Here is a 15,000-nt window from a genome sequence, read left to right as displayed (position 1 = left end):
AGATAGATAGAGAGACAGATAGATAGATAGATGGATATCTCACTCTGCTCTCCACAGCCAGTAGGACCAGGTTACAGTAAGCATCTGGACTGGGCTGAGGTTCCAGTGGGTTGTGGTTCCTCCTCTCCCAGCTCCCGTAGCTCTTCCCTCGCTCCCAGCTCCCCGTGCAGGCCTGCCTCCTCTCCCAGCTCCCCCCTCCGCCTCCCCCGCCACCGGTGCCACCACCACCCGCGCCTCCTCCTCTCCTCTCCCAACTCCCTCCCCCCGCCTTCCCTGCTCCTCCCGCCGCCTTCTTCTTTTCCCAGCTCCCTGCGCCTCCCCCCGCCGCTCGGTAGCGTTTCTCCCAGCTGCCTGCGCCTCCCCCGGCTCCTCCCCCCACCCCCCAGCTACCGCTCATTGGCCTCCGACCTCGGTTCTCCCAGCTGCCCGGTTTACGACCGGTCGCCTGCTGGGGTCTCCTCTCCCAGCTGCCCGTGACCCTCTTCCTCTCCAAACTCCCTCCTCCTCCCTTCTCTCCTCCTCCTCCTCCTCCTCCTCCCCGCTCTCCCCGCTCTCCTCCTCCTCTCTCTCCTCCTCGGTCAAGGTTCTGGGTTTTGTCCTGGGCATTGTTGTTCCTGCTCAGGGATGGCCTCCAGTCTAGACCACAAATGGTGTGCCTTCTCTCCATGGTTCCCCCTGCTGGCCTGGGGTCGGCGTTGCAGCTGACCGTCTGACGGCGTCGGTGGGCCTCTCCAGCGTTTCTCTCCAGACTGTCGCCCCCGGCGACCACTGTGTCCACGTTCAGACCTTGGTAGGGGGGTCAGGGTGGCGGAGTGAGTGTGTGTGTGTGTGTGTGTGTGTGTGTGTGTGTGTGACAGACCCATATGGTAGCTCACAGTACCACTGTGACCCTATCTGTCGAATACAAGAACGCTCACCCCAAAACACGCTCGCCCCGGGTCAAATCCGACGTAACCTGCCAAAACCTAACCTTATTCCTAAACTTAAAGGAGAGTTCCGGTCATTTCAGATTTTAAATCTGGCACACGCCAGGTTCTGTGAGAGAAACAAGCAACCAGCGTCATGTCGTTCTGCATTAGCGGTAGCTCATGCGGGACATTCAGCGCATGTTTGAGTATCATGAGACTCCACGATGAGTATTAGGAGAAAAAAAAAAAACTTAGCGACACATCAAACATACAACCTAAAATGACCGGTACTCTCCTTTAACCTCTGTAAAACTATGCCTAACCTTAAACTTATTCCTAACATTATCCTCAGTAAAATAATACACGAACGGCTAAGGGGCGAGCGGGCGAGGAAAAAATGGGGGCGAGTGTGTCTTGGGGTGAACATTCCGGTTAACTATCTGTCTATAGCCGTCAAACCAAAATGTAAATAGATAAAAATAGAAATATAGTTTCTAATACAGTTGGCGATGTAAAGCTAGCTTCCTGCGTGTGGTTACCTGTCTTTAGCACCAGCAGATGCAGTGCATCATCCCGCAGGTAGGAGGCAGCAGCAATCTCGTGCGTTGGGATTCTCAGCAGGAGTTTCTCATTGTCTCTCCAGGTGAGAAGCACACAGCGAGCTGACATACTCAGAATACAGTCCTGCTCTACACTCAACTTCAGAGGAAGAACCTTCAACTGCTGCAGAGACAGACAGACAGACAGACAGACAGACAGACAGACAGACAGACAGACAGACAGACAGACAGACATTGATTGATTGATTGATTGATTGATTGATTCGTTCATTAATTTCTCAAACTGTAAGGTGTTAATACACATATTTCGATATTGATAAGGTTATTATCATCTACTAGGCAAAATCCAGTAGTTGTTCATAGATAGGTAATCATCTACTAACCCTGGCAGTGTCCAGTAGTTGCAGTAGTTCATCTCGGCTGGATGGGTTCAGAGAACACGACACCCAGGTCAGGTGACCCAGGAACTAGGAAGAGAGAGAGAAAGGTGCCAGAGCTCAAGTTAAGGTCAACACACTATACACACTAGAATGTAGATTTCTATTCTACTTGACTCGACTCGACTCAACCTTATTCTATTCTATTCTATTCTATTCTATTCTATTCTATTCTATTCCCAATGACCTTCTCTCAACATCTTTTAACGTTTCCTGTCCTGTCCTGTCCTGTCCTGTCCTGTCCTGTCCTGTCCTGTCCTGTCCTGTCCTCACCTTCACCTCCTTCTCGACGTAGTCAAAGATCAGTCTGTCAGGGTGGATGAGGTAGTCAGGAGCGTAGAGGGGGACAGTGTGCAGTGGTCTCCGTGGAAACGGACCACCCCTTTCCGCCTGCCTGCGAGCCGATTTAGAAAACACCAACCGCTTAATGGGAGACACGAAACCCTGGGAGGAGAAGAGACAGAGACAGAGACAGAGACAGAGACAGAGATAGGAGGAGAGGATAGAGAGAAAGAAAAAAAGAGGGGATAGAGAGAGAGGTAAGTCAGGTAACTGATAACAAGCTTTCTGCTTGCTTAGTATGTGTGTGAGTATGCACATGCGTGCGTGTCTGCGAGCGCACCTGTGTGTGTGTGTGTGTGTGTGTGTGTGTGTGTGCGTGCGTGCGTGCGTGCGTGCGTGCGTGCGTGCGTGTGCGTGCGTCCATGCCCATTCACCCAGTAGTTTGACAGCTCCGACTGGCAGGAGAGTAGAGATCAGTGACAGCTCACCGCTGAGACTCACGATAGGTCACTCACGCACGCACGCACAAGCGCGCGCACGCACGCACAAGCGCACTCGCACGTGCGCCACTCACATGTCACGTCTCACATCGGCATAATTCAACACAACACAACACAACACAACACAACACAACACACCACACCACACCACAACACAACACAACACAACACAACACAACACAACACAACACAACTCAGCACCATACAATACAACGCAAGTTATACAACCCAAAACAGCACAACATAGCACAGAACAACACAGCACAACACAAAACAACAGAAAAACAGGGGGTTCCAGCCAGGGGGTCCCCAGCAAAATGAGCTAATATAGAATCAAAATCAGTTTAACCACTTTAACCCTATTTTATACATCGGCTGTTTGAAAATAGCAGATCTACAAGCTCATAATGTGTGAGCTTGTACTGTAGCTATTTTCTAAAATCTTTTTTTTTTTTTTTTACATTTTCGAATATTTTTCAAAATCTTGTATTGGGGTGCCTGGCACAAAATATTTTCTGATGGGGGTCCATGATATGAGAAACAACACAGCAGTACAAATTAAACTCACCTTTTTAGGTTTCTTGGGCTCATATTCCATTGTTGTAGTGACAGGCCTTTTACCGACGCTGTGCTGAGGATGATGATGATCTGCTGGTTAGGAACAACACACACACACACACACACACACACACACACACACACACACACACACACACACACACACACACACACACGCTCACTGGCTGACACACTCCCTGGCTGCGTTTCAGTCTCGGCTGAAATAGTGTCTTTCAGTTTTTTCCATCTGTCTGTCTGTCTGTCTGTCTATCTGTCGCTTTATCTCTCTCTCTGTCTCTCTCTCTCTTCGTCTGTCTGTCTGTTTTTTGTCTCCTAATATTATTTTTAGTTTTTGTGTTTCAGGTTTCTCATTCTTGTCCTCTCTTTCGCTCTCTCTCTCTCTCTCTCTCTCTCTGTCCAGACTGTGATTGTTCTGTTTCTCTCCTGTGGCCTGTGGCACACACACACACACACACACACACACACACACACACACACACACACACACACACACACACACACACACACACACACACACACACACACACACACACACACACACACACACACACACACACACACAGGAGAGAACAGGAAGTACAGGAAGTCCACTTCCTGTGTGAGAGGAAACTCCACCAGAGGCTGATAAGGTCCATTCTCCTTTCTGTCCTGATAGCACACACACACACACACACACACACACACACACACACACACACACACACACACACACACACACACACACACACACACACACACACACACACACACACACACACACACACACACACACACACACACACACACGCACACAAACAGGATAATTCGGGAATCTGTCGAATCCTCAGATGGTTTGTTAAGTTTGATATTAAACAGTGCATCTTGTTCCCTCCTGTCCTATTATGAAAGAAGCAGAACAGTCATTGTGAAGGGCAATTAGTCACCACAGACACAGGTTAACACAAGCTGTTTTGGCACATAACAGTGGTTGGCATAACTTGGCACATAATTAATTTGTCATCATATTGGGATTCCTTCATACAGTAGATAGGTAATCATCTACTAACCCTGGCAGTGTCCAGTAGTTGTTCATAGATAGGCAATCATCTGCTAACCCTGGCAGTGTGACAGTGTCCAGTAATTACTCATATCAGGAATAATTCCCATATCTGTACAATACCAACAATGCATTTTTTATTTTAATCATTTTGTTAGATCCAGAATCATTATTTTCATCTGACCACATGGAGGCAGTGTTGTGGCAAAGACTGGGGAGGAGAGGCGAGGAGAGGAGATGAGGGTTTGGTGTTTTTCAAGGACACTTTCACATGACACATTGGGTCTCATTCACACACAAGATCTGATTTGATTGGTAAGACTATTTATTAATGTTACCATAAACCATGAACAAAGTGGCATTAATTTGCACACAATCAGTCAGCCTGTATAGTGCAACTAAACACCTCATTGTGTTTCGTCCTGCTTCAATCACACATTTCACTCTCAGTAACTTAATATTGTTGAAGTTGAAGGTTTGACAGGGAGGCCACGTCATTATTAGACTAGTCTTGTTCCAGCTATGCACACAACAATAAAATGTCTGTTTCATACGGTGGCATGTTGAGGCCATTGACTAAGACTCACCGTATACGTATACAATACTGCTGACTATTTTACAAAGCATAACATGGTTTGTTTGTTCTCAGAGGAAGTCAATGTTTTCGATTCATTTCAGTCACTGTAAAAAGCAACTTGCTCAAGACATTCAGAACACAAAATTCTATTTATCCTTATCCCTATCCCTATCCCTATCCCTATCCCTATCCCTATCCCTATCCCCATCCCTATCCTTATCCTTATTTATTGTTATACTTCATTAAAGTTACTTTAACATTGTGGTTTAATGCATACGGCATGGAGCGGCATGGGGCGACTTTCTCTCCTCATTTCATAAATTGGTATCCTGACCTAAAGACAAAGTATATATTTTATGTTTACTGTTAAAGAGCTAGAAAACAAACTGGGGATACCCCTGTTACTAAACAAACACCGTAGCCTAGCAATAACTATTGTAATGATAGTGCTTTAACAAAAACAAAACCACGCCAAAATATCAATTACACCAACTTTAAGTCTGCTTGCCATTTATAGTGTTGCCGGGGCATCGACTTGCAAATCAATATGAGCAGACATGCATCACATTTAGGAACATTCATCATCTGGTAATGCCAATTATTGGCATTCTTCTTCTGACATACCGTACCTGCAGGGCATGCACAACATCGAGGGACTATGAAAGTTTCAGGAATACTATGTTAGTTATTTGTATGCTGCTTTCTCAAGAATTAAACCATTCAGGAACGCATACTGTGTCATTTTAGATTTTTAGCTATAACCATTATTTTATACTTTGGGCTATTCAAAAATAGCAGATCTACAGATTATTGTTTTTACTCAAATCTTTACTTCTGGAGATTCTACAAATGTCTTCTAAATCCAGATATATTTTTTTAAACTTATGGTGCTATAATATCAGTGGTTCTCAAACCTTTTTCATGTCAAGGACCCCCAAAATGTATTTCTCCGCGGACCCCCCATCTCAAAATATTTTATTCCAGGGGCCCCCAGACGCAAAGATTCGAGTTAAAACTCTATATATATTCAGTAAGTAATTGAAGTATATGTGAATGAGACCCAATTGGCTTTCCAGATAGACCAGTGGTTCTCACTCAGCCCTTTCTGGATCAGGGCCCACTTGGAAAATCTCAAAAGCCTACCCTCCTCCTGACCACTTAACACGGCACCAGTTAGGTGGTCAGATGGGTGGGCCAGGTGCATTTTCAGAGCTTGTTATGATCAATTAATCGATTGTGTTCTGACCTGGATCAATGTAACTAATGTAGTATATTTTCAAGTTGATATTTGGCATTATCACAATTAAAACTTTTCAAGCTTTTACAGAAACACCATTTCATAGATTAAAAACGACAACACAAAACATATCAATGCTATATTATCATTAAAATCCAATTATTTGAGGGACCACTTACAATGTCTTCACGGCCCACCTGTGGGCCCCGGACGACAGGTTGAGAACCAGTGATATACACATCAGATGTGGTTGGGGTCACGCTGTACCTGCATGCGATTCTTCTGTTGCAGATCCTATAACCAGTAGGTCACCCTGACACACAGCTAATAACCTGCCCAGGGAAGAATGAGAGGAAACATGAGGAATGGAGGGGAGGAGGAGAGGAGAGAATAGAGAGAGAGAGAGAGAGGGAAGGAAAGAAGGGAGGAATGATGGAACACTGGCTAAAGCCTTTATGTGGACACACACACACACACACACACACACGCACACACACACACACACACACACACACACACACACACACACACACACACACACACACACACACACACACACACACACACACACACACACACACACACACACACACACACACACACACACACACACACTGTGCGTGTGCGTGTGCGTGTGTGTGTGTGTGTGTGTGTGTGCGCGTGCACCTATGTAGGACATGTACTGTATATGTGAAATTATGATGTGTGTACATCTGTGTGTGTGTGTTATACTGTACTGTACTGTATATGTGAGAATATGATATGTGGGCGTGTGTCTGAGAGAGAGAGAGAGAGAGAGAGAGAGAGAGAGAGAGAGAGAGAGAGAGAGAGAGAGAGAGAGAGAGAGAAGGGATGGTGATGTTGTATGACTGTGTAATACTTAATACAAATTGTAATGTGTTTTTTTTACCACTTAAACCCCAGCAATAACAGAAAACTGAAAAGACTAGTATAGAGCTCTGAGGAACTCCGGTCAAACATATGGGGTTTAAGTGGTTAATCATTGATACTGGTAGTAATAGTAGTAATATTAGTATTAATATTAATATTATTAATAATAACAATAAATTGAACAGTGATTCTGCAGGCAGGATCTTGACAATCTGCAGTGTGTGTGTTTCTTCAATGATGTGACATTAAGTGTGACATTCTGTCTTATGATGTGATTCCCGGTACTTCAACACACACACGCACGCACAAATGCGCAAATGCACGCACACACGCACGCACGCACGCACGCACGCACGCACGCACACACACACACACACACACACACCCCAGACCCACACCCACATACATGGAGGCTGACCTGGGTATAGTTGTGTAGTTGAACCTCTCGGTCATGGCTTTGTAATGCTACACAAGTCAAACTAATAGCAGGCAAACACACACACACACACACACACACACACACACACACACACACACACACACACACACACACACACACACACACACACAAAACCCCCTCACTCCCACCCCACCTACTGCCATCGTCAGGGTAACCACTCCATGGCGACCATAGGGCTAGCGGCTTAACGATCAGCCGGTTACCTAGGCAACAGGAGACAAAGATGGGACATTTATCTTTTGAGTGGCTTTTGCGTTCGTTCTCCCTCTTTCCTTCCTAGCTCATCTCTCTCGTTTTCTTCTCAGTCTCTCTCTTTTCTCCTTTACCCTTTTCTCCTCTCCTTTCTTCCTTCCTGTCCTTTCTTTCTCTTCGCCTCTCCTCCTGTCTCCTTTACTCGCTCGCTCTCTCTCTCTCTCTCTCTCTCTCTCTCTCTCTCTCTCTCTGTTTCTCTCCTTCCCATCTGTTTGGCACGTACCCTCATCTTTCTTCATCTCATCTCAACTCATCTCTCTCTCTCTCTCTCTCTCTCTCTCTCTCTCTCTCTCTCTCTCTCTCTCTCTCTCTCTCTCTCTCTCTCTCTCTCTCTCTCTCTCACCCTTTTCTTTCCCTGGCTACCTATATTTCTTACTTCTCCTTTTTTTCACTCCTTGGTTCTGTGTACCTGCCTCCTTATATCTTTCTCCATCCACCTCTCTCGCCCTCGTCGCCCTCTTCTCCTCATAGCTCTAAAGAGAGAAACATGACAGGAGTCTAAGACTGAAAGTCATTGGTACTGTAGGTAATTTCAAGTCAGTGTGGTGAAGAATGGAGGATCCACAGCTGCTGACCTCATCTTACCTATACCAAAAACACATTAAATCACCTGAATCACCATGCCATGCCATACTACTGTATGCCATGCATGCCATGCCATACTATGCCATGCCATGCCATACTACAGTATACCATGCCATGCCACTACAGTATATACCATGTCAGGTCATCAGGATTTAACCACATATCACAGGTTACATACAGTTACATCTTGTTCACCTCCACACTTATGTATGCTCACTTTAGTGCACGCATGCGCACAGGCGCACTCACACACACACACACACACACACACACACACACACACACACACACACACACACACACACACACACACACACACAGCCATTGTACTTCAAACAAAACATCAAACCTTCATTCTTGACGCATTTGGGAGTGTGTGTGTGTGTGTGTGTGTGTGTGTGTGTGTGTGTGTGTGTGTGTGTGTGTGTGTGTGTGTACACAGTACAATGATAGTATACCTCATGTATATCAGTGATTTCTTATGTACATCAATGATACCTCATAAACATTAATAATACCTCATGTACACACCAGTACATAGGCCTATCAGATACCAGTGTATGTGTCCAGTGTATAGGTCCTTACACACCGGCGAATATGCGAATATATGGAAAATTCGGACTCGTTCCGAATAATTAAAAGACTCTTTTTTCGCTCTGCGAAACTGGTGTGGAAGCTTGCATTGTGTAAGGACCTTATACCTTTAACCTTTATCTTATTTACCTATTTTATTTATCTTTAAATGTTATGATTAACTCATCCTGCAGTGTTAATTTATCCATTTGTGTAGAAATGGCACCTTATGGATACATTTGTACTTTCAGTTAAATTGACACTGAATATTTTACTGGATGCGTATAAAGCACAATTATTTCCCAATTAAAGAAATCACACACACGCCAGGTGTCAGTTTTATTGAGGGCCAGAGGGCCATGTTTACTACATTATAGATCCATCTACAGATTTCAGCACAGCTTGTTGAGTTGTCTGTTTTGTTTTACATCTCTTCACTATTTCTTTTTTTCTACTTGTTTTCCGTTATGAAGCAGCTTTATCAAAAAATCTATAGAACATCCATCCATCCGTCCATCCCATCCATCCATCCAACCATCCATCCATCCATCCGTCCTTACAAACCACAAAACACACACACACGCAAGCACGCATGCACACGCGCATACAGGCACAGGCACACACATGTTCTAGTATAGCGCCACTCTAGTTATATACAGATATATAGAATGAGTAAAAAAAAACAACTATCTATATTTCCATTTGTACATCTTAATATAAGAATCATAGCAAAGACATGTTCACCAGGCAAGTCTTAACAATAGATAAATAGATATAAACCAATACAAAAATAAATAAATCAATAACGAACCCAACATAAATACTCATTGTAATAAAGTAAGGATGGCTGTAATCTTTTTGTTTTACTTTTAGCCTTTTTTTGATCACCGTTGCTCTGTTGAGGTCAATGCTTTGTTACCTTAAAGACAACATGTTTTTTTTTTATTCTTTTGCGATCCAATCAGATAAAGCAAGCCTTTTTTCTCATCAGACATGATTGGGTGGTTGGACCCAGGAGTCGTCTTTATGCTTTTCTGTCATGTTTGACATGACAGTGATTGACATACAGTAATTAAATTAATCATCAGCACCAATGTTAGAATCATTATAATCATTATCATTGTTAGCATTATTATCTTTAGCAGCCACGTCTGTTGTCATCAATTAACTCCATGTTCAGCTTCACATCACCAGTGAGAGCAGTAACAATGACAGAATAACCTTTATCTCGTCTATCCAAAAGTATATTTGCCCTTTCGGTGGACAACATATCATTTAAGTGCATTTACTGTAAAGAACAGCTTTTGGTTGATATGAAATCTAAATCCTTTTCATGACCTTTTACATTTTAAAAACAGAAAGACAGTAGTTACTGCAGCTTGTCTTCAGTTAAGGCATCAGTACTGTCTGTTGACAGTTTGATGCTTTACTGCCAAAAGCCACATTTTAGGTTTATTACCATGTACATTATCGGCGGCTAACTTCTTGGAGGGACATGTCTGTGATGCCCTTAGATGTCCGGGGCGAGGCTGCATGCACGACACACTGAGCGGATCAGTGTGCGTCCACCTCTGTTGAAGTCAAAGCTTTGTTACCTTGAAGACAACATGGTTAATGATTGTTGTTTTTTTGGGTGTTTGTTTGTTTTTGCGATCAGATAAAGCGAGCCTTTTTTCCTCATCAGACATGAATGAGTGGATTGACCCAAGTGTTGCCTTTATGCTTTTCTGTAATTAAACTAATAATCAGCACCAATGTTAGAATCATTATTATCATTTTCATTGTTAGTATTATTATCTTTAGCAGCCATTTATGTTGTCATCAATAAGCTAGCCTCCTGTATTCAACTTTATCACCAGTGAGAGCAGTAACAGTGGGTAACCTGCTGAGCCCCGCTCATGATGGGATAATTGCAATGATTCCCCATGAACGAGGCATTCCCTGCCCTTTGTACACATTGCCCGCCGCTGCTAGCGACCGATTAGTCTTTGAGAAATTATTGTTACCTAAGAATGGAGTGTTCATGTTATAAAGGTTGGTAGCCTACTAGAAAGTTATCCTGGCAAACCTCCTCCTTCCACAGTTGCTTCACAGTAACTTGGCTAAAGGTTCGGTTCCTTGTATACTGCACCGTTTTTACTTGGCAATTAGAGCTAGAATAAACATTTGAATAGAACCAGTACTCTGTCTTGACTGTTTGTAGACCATGGTACACAGGCTGATGAAATACACTTCCAATTTTAGCAGCCCATTGTAATAGCTTATAATCTCAGACCAACTATTGCCCATAGCAAAAAGTTGAATTACAGGCCTTATATCTTGTAAGTCATCATCACATAACACATCACATGACACATGATGGGAACCACTGTCGAAGTCTCCCTTGCTTTAACACAGACACAAGAATTCCTTTTTTTGGGGGTCCAAAGCTACAAGTGCAACAGCAGTGCAACAAGCATAGCATGTGGCATTTCCATAGTGTGTTTCACTGAATATACCATACTGTATATCAGGTGATTTCTTTTAAATTTGTTAATTATTTTTTTGCCAAATACTTAATGTGAACCCCAAAATATCTGATGTATCTCCTGCTGAACTGACTGCTCATTTTCACGACACTGGGTCCTGGGGTGAGGGGTGGCATTTTTAAACTGTCTGATTGGGTTCACAGCCCCTGTTGTCTCGCAGAAACCCCACACTTTGCTACTTCTCTTTATTTGTCATCTCTCCTTGTCCTATGTCCCTGGGTTAGATTACTTCTACTCTAGCCAGTTCCCAGGAGAAGAGACGACGCTCTTAATATCTAAGAACCCACCCCAACTCTTCTCTCATTCTCCCTTAAATGATTTACAGTCCATTGCTGTGAGATTGAGTTTAAGAGCCACTCAGTCCTTAAGAAGCTATCTCATATCCTCCTTTAGCACTATTGTGTACCCCTCATATGCTCTTTAGCACCGATTTCTGCTACTCCTGTACTGGGTCCAAGAGAGCAATTCTAAACTTCAGTCTCACATTACATTTTCAATATTTTGAGTATTTATTTAAGGCTCTCTATTTTTTTTCAACAGTTTTCTTCACCAGTTACCTAATAAACCGTACTTTCTCAAGCACCCGCATCCATATGGCTGTTTATATGTCCTTGTTGCCAATTATGGGTCAAACTTGGTCACAGACATTTTGGAGAACCACTTTTAAATCACTTGTCCAGAAACAGCTCCTGGTCCTAATGGACAATATGAAGGCTTGGTTCCAGATTCTGATTGGTCAGAGTTCAAGAACATAACTATTATACATTTTTAACCAGTATCCTTAAGATACTGCATTCGTTCCTCAAGCTCCCATCCATGTTACAGGTCTACTGGGTCCAATGAGAAACCTGTGTGTCAGCCACAATCCCATGACGCATTTCTGCTTTTGTAAGGATGGAACTCGATCTTGGTTCCTTTATACTGTGGTTTCGTACTCCAGCACCTCTTTGCTTCCCATCATGGTACTCCTGTACTGTATCCGGGGACTGACAGGTGAGGTGGTCTCCAGAACCAGGATGGTTTTGCGAAGCCGCCGGTCGATAAAGTGCGCGTCCCAGGCTGGGTACCTCTTCCTGGGGAGGTCAATCCGGATCACTGGGCCATCCTGGGCCCGGGAGGAAGAGGAGGCAGCTCTGTGGAGAAGCGCTGGAGAGGAAGAAGGCGAGGGGCGCACCTGGAAGACAGGCACACAACTGTCCCTGTCCCTCTCCCCGGGGACAGGCTCCCCAGTGTCTCTAGTCCTGGGGAGGGTTCTCGGGGGACTGGTAACCGCACTCTCCGATCCCCCTCCCGGGGTCTGGGAGCCCTGGGATGGGGTGAGGCAGGAGTCGATCACCCCCGCCACACCACCCTCGCCACCCTCCCCTTCCTCCACCACACAGCCACCCCACCTGGAGCCCAACACGGGCCCGTCCGGGTGGAGCAGGCAGTAGTACACCAACATAAAGAAGGTCCCCAGGGCAAAGCTGCATGCCACCATGCAGACCACAGCCAGGGCATAGGAGTCAGAGGTGTGTGGCCCGCGGTAGGTGTACCAGGCGGCTGTGAGGGCAGCATTCTCCACCATGGTGACGGTGTAGTAGACAGTCATGCGGAGGCGGCTGGGGCCCTCCTTGACGTTGAACCAGCAGAAGATGTAGATTATTCCCACCACCATGTTGTAGATAATCTCTTCCCATTTGGACATGCAGAAGTCTGTCTCTCCCTGGATGATCCAGAAGGTCATCACACACCTGGACACACAACAGATTACACTGACTATGATAGAACTACAGCTATTGTTACTGTATTAGTGGGTAAGGACTGTATTAGGCAGGCTAGGATGAAAGTAGTGTTCGCCACAGGGAACTGGTATTGGTAATTGGTAATTGGATTGGTAATAGGATTCAGGGAGACTGGATGATGTGCTGAATGAGGGTTTTACTTATGGTTGACCAGCATGTAGAGCATAGACACCTGACGTACAATATTTTGGAATATCTGTGTGTATGATTCTAAAGGAAGGGGAGAAAAGGACAATAACAATAATTCTTACGTTTGAGCTTAATTAATTTAATTTATTATGTAATTTATGACCAGAGAGGCTGGCACGATGGTGCGATGGCCGGGTCTGACCCAGATTGGTATGGGCTAGTAAAGCTAACCAGGTAACCTACCAGTGGCTGACGATGAATATGCCAAAGTAGAGCTGGAAGACAGAGGCAAATAGGGCGAAGGCAACGGTACGTGCTCCGATGGTGAAAAAGTGCCACAGCATCTGAGCTACGACCGCTTTGTAGGACATGGGCAGCTTGTCATCGCGAGAGTCCCTCAGCACCTTCTGGTAGGATGCTATCATCCACGCCAGAGAGACAAGGGACGCTGAGGCCGACAGACCTACATAGAGACAGACAAAAAGAGAGAGCGAGAGATACGCAAAAACATGTTAGTGTGGCATGTACTGCAAGACTGTGATTGGTCAGAAATTCAAGGTGCTTGTGATTTATGCTGTATTATTGCCTCTAATCTGTCAGCAACGTACCATGCACAGTTTTGAAGAAAGGTAATCTGAGGAGGTTAGGTCAGGTTAACTCAGAGAGCAGGAGATTTTGCACACCTACTGGGACCTCTGAGATTCACCATACAGTGGATGGAATGTAAAGTTCAGCACTCCAAACGGCGCTGCATTGAGTATAAAACAATTTTGTCCTCAGAGAACTTGTTCGATTTTAGTAGAAGAAAATTAAACTTTATTTGAAGTATGCTGCCAACTTAAAACACAAGAGATTTCAGTTGAGAGTCAATAATGAATATTCCACCACATAAATATTTTTATGTCACTTCACAGTCGCCCACTCAACGGCCAGGTGAGCTAAAATGCTACAAAACAACACACTAAACACTCAATTCACCATACATACCTACAACTGCACTTAGCAGCTCTCTTGAGCAATATACTGTCCAGTAATGTGAGTATCAGGTTGTGATAAACACCAACAGCAAAGTGTTGTATATTACTACTAATCATTGTTACTTATTACTTTTAAGCAAAGTGCTGCACTTCGTTGCCGGACCGTGTCACTCAACAAACATGTTTTCAACTGAAATAAGTGCAGACGTCAGTCAAGTTGACACCTTATTGACTTGAGATTTTTTTTTTGTAAGCCTAGTGTAGAGTGCAACACTTAGCCTAATGGCGACAGCTACAGTAGTTGACGGTGTGGTTGTGGTTCACGCTGCAGAAGCCAATCAACACAATCACCACCCAAATTCGCTAGTGACTACCTGAAACTTTCAGGTAGTGAAGTAGTTGTAGAATGTGGTTTGAACTTTGAATAAACAAAACTTTATTTAGCTGCAGAATGAATATGGCCAACTACTTGATGTGGTCGATTTACAGGCAAAGCACTGAATTAACTAAATATAACCAAACATCTGTTATTTAGACCATTTGCTGAGAGGGGGAGGTCAGAGAACAAGAAAGACAAAAGACAAAGTTCTACCTGGAGGCCTGCGCACATCACACTATGAACACACATCAAATTGAGACAACACACACAACACACTGACAGAACACACACCACAAACAGAGAACACACACAGAGAAAACACAACA

The 15,000-nt window shown here is 44.3% G+C and overlaps 2 protein-coding genes across 2 annotated transcripts in view; both read right to left on the bottom strand.

Annotated features, from left to right (window-relative positions):
* Positions 1-3,619, bottom strand: part of ccm2l (CCM2 like scaffold protein) — a 7,856-nt gene extending 4,237 nt beyond the window's left edge. Inside the window, exons 1-5 of the mRNA XM_084069204.1 lie at positions 3,256-3,619; positions 2,179-2,349; positions 1,852-1,935; positions 1,448-1,631; positions 44-786 (exon numbers count right to left, since the gene is read on the bottom strand). Of these exons, the coding sequence (XP_083925330.1) occupies positions 44-786; positions 1,448-1,631; positions 1,852-1,935; positions 2,179-2,349; positions 3,256-3,285 (1,212 nt within the window). The 5' untranslated portion in view covers positions 3,286-3,619. The remainder of the gene's footprint in view (positions 1-43; positions 787-1,447; positions 1,632-1,851; positions 1,936-2,178; positions 2,350-3,255) is intronic.
* An 8,702-nt stretch (positions 3,620-12,321) lies between these two features.
* Positions 12,322-15,000, bottom strand: part of xkr7b (XK, Kell blood group complex subunit-related family, member 7b) — a gene marked incomplete at its 3' end in the record, with an annotated part of 59,044 nt that continues 56,365 nt past the window's right edge. The window contains exons 3-4 of the mRNA XM_084069353.1: positions 13,562-13,781; positions 12,322-13,138 (exon numbers count right to left, since the gene is read on the bottom strand). Of these exons, the coding sequence (XP_083925479.1) occupies positions 12,322-13,138; positions 13,562-13,781 (1,037 nt within the window). The remainder of the gene's footprint in view (positions 13,139-13,561; positions 13,782-15,000) is intronic.

This window comes from Gymnoscopelus microlampas, assembly GCF_963454915.1.
Source record: "Gymnoscopelus microlampas genome assembly, chromosome: 10".
NCBI lineage: Eukaryota > Metazoa > Chordata > Actinopteri > Myctophiformes > Myctophidae > Gymnoscopelus > Gymnoscopelus microlampas.
This window is presented reverse-complemented; position numbering and strand designations above follow the sequence as displayed.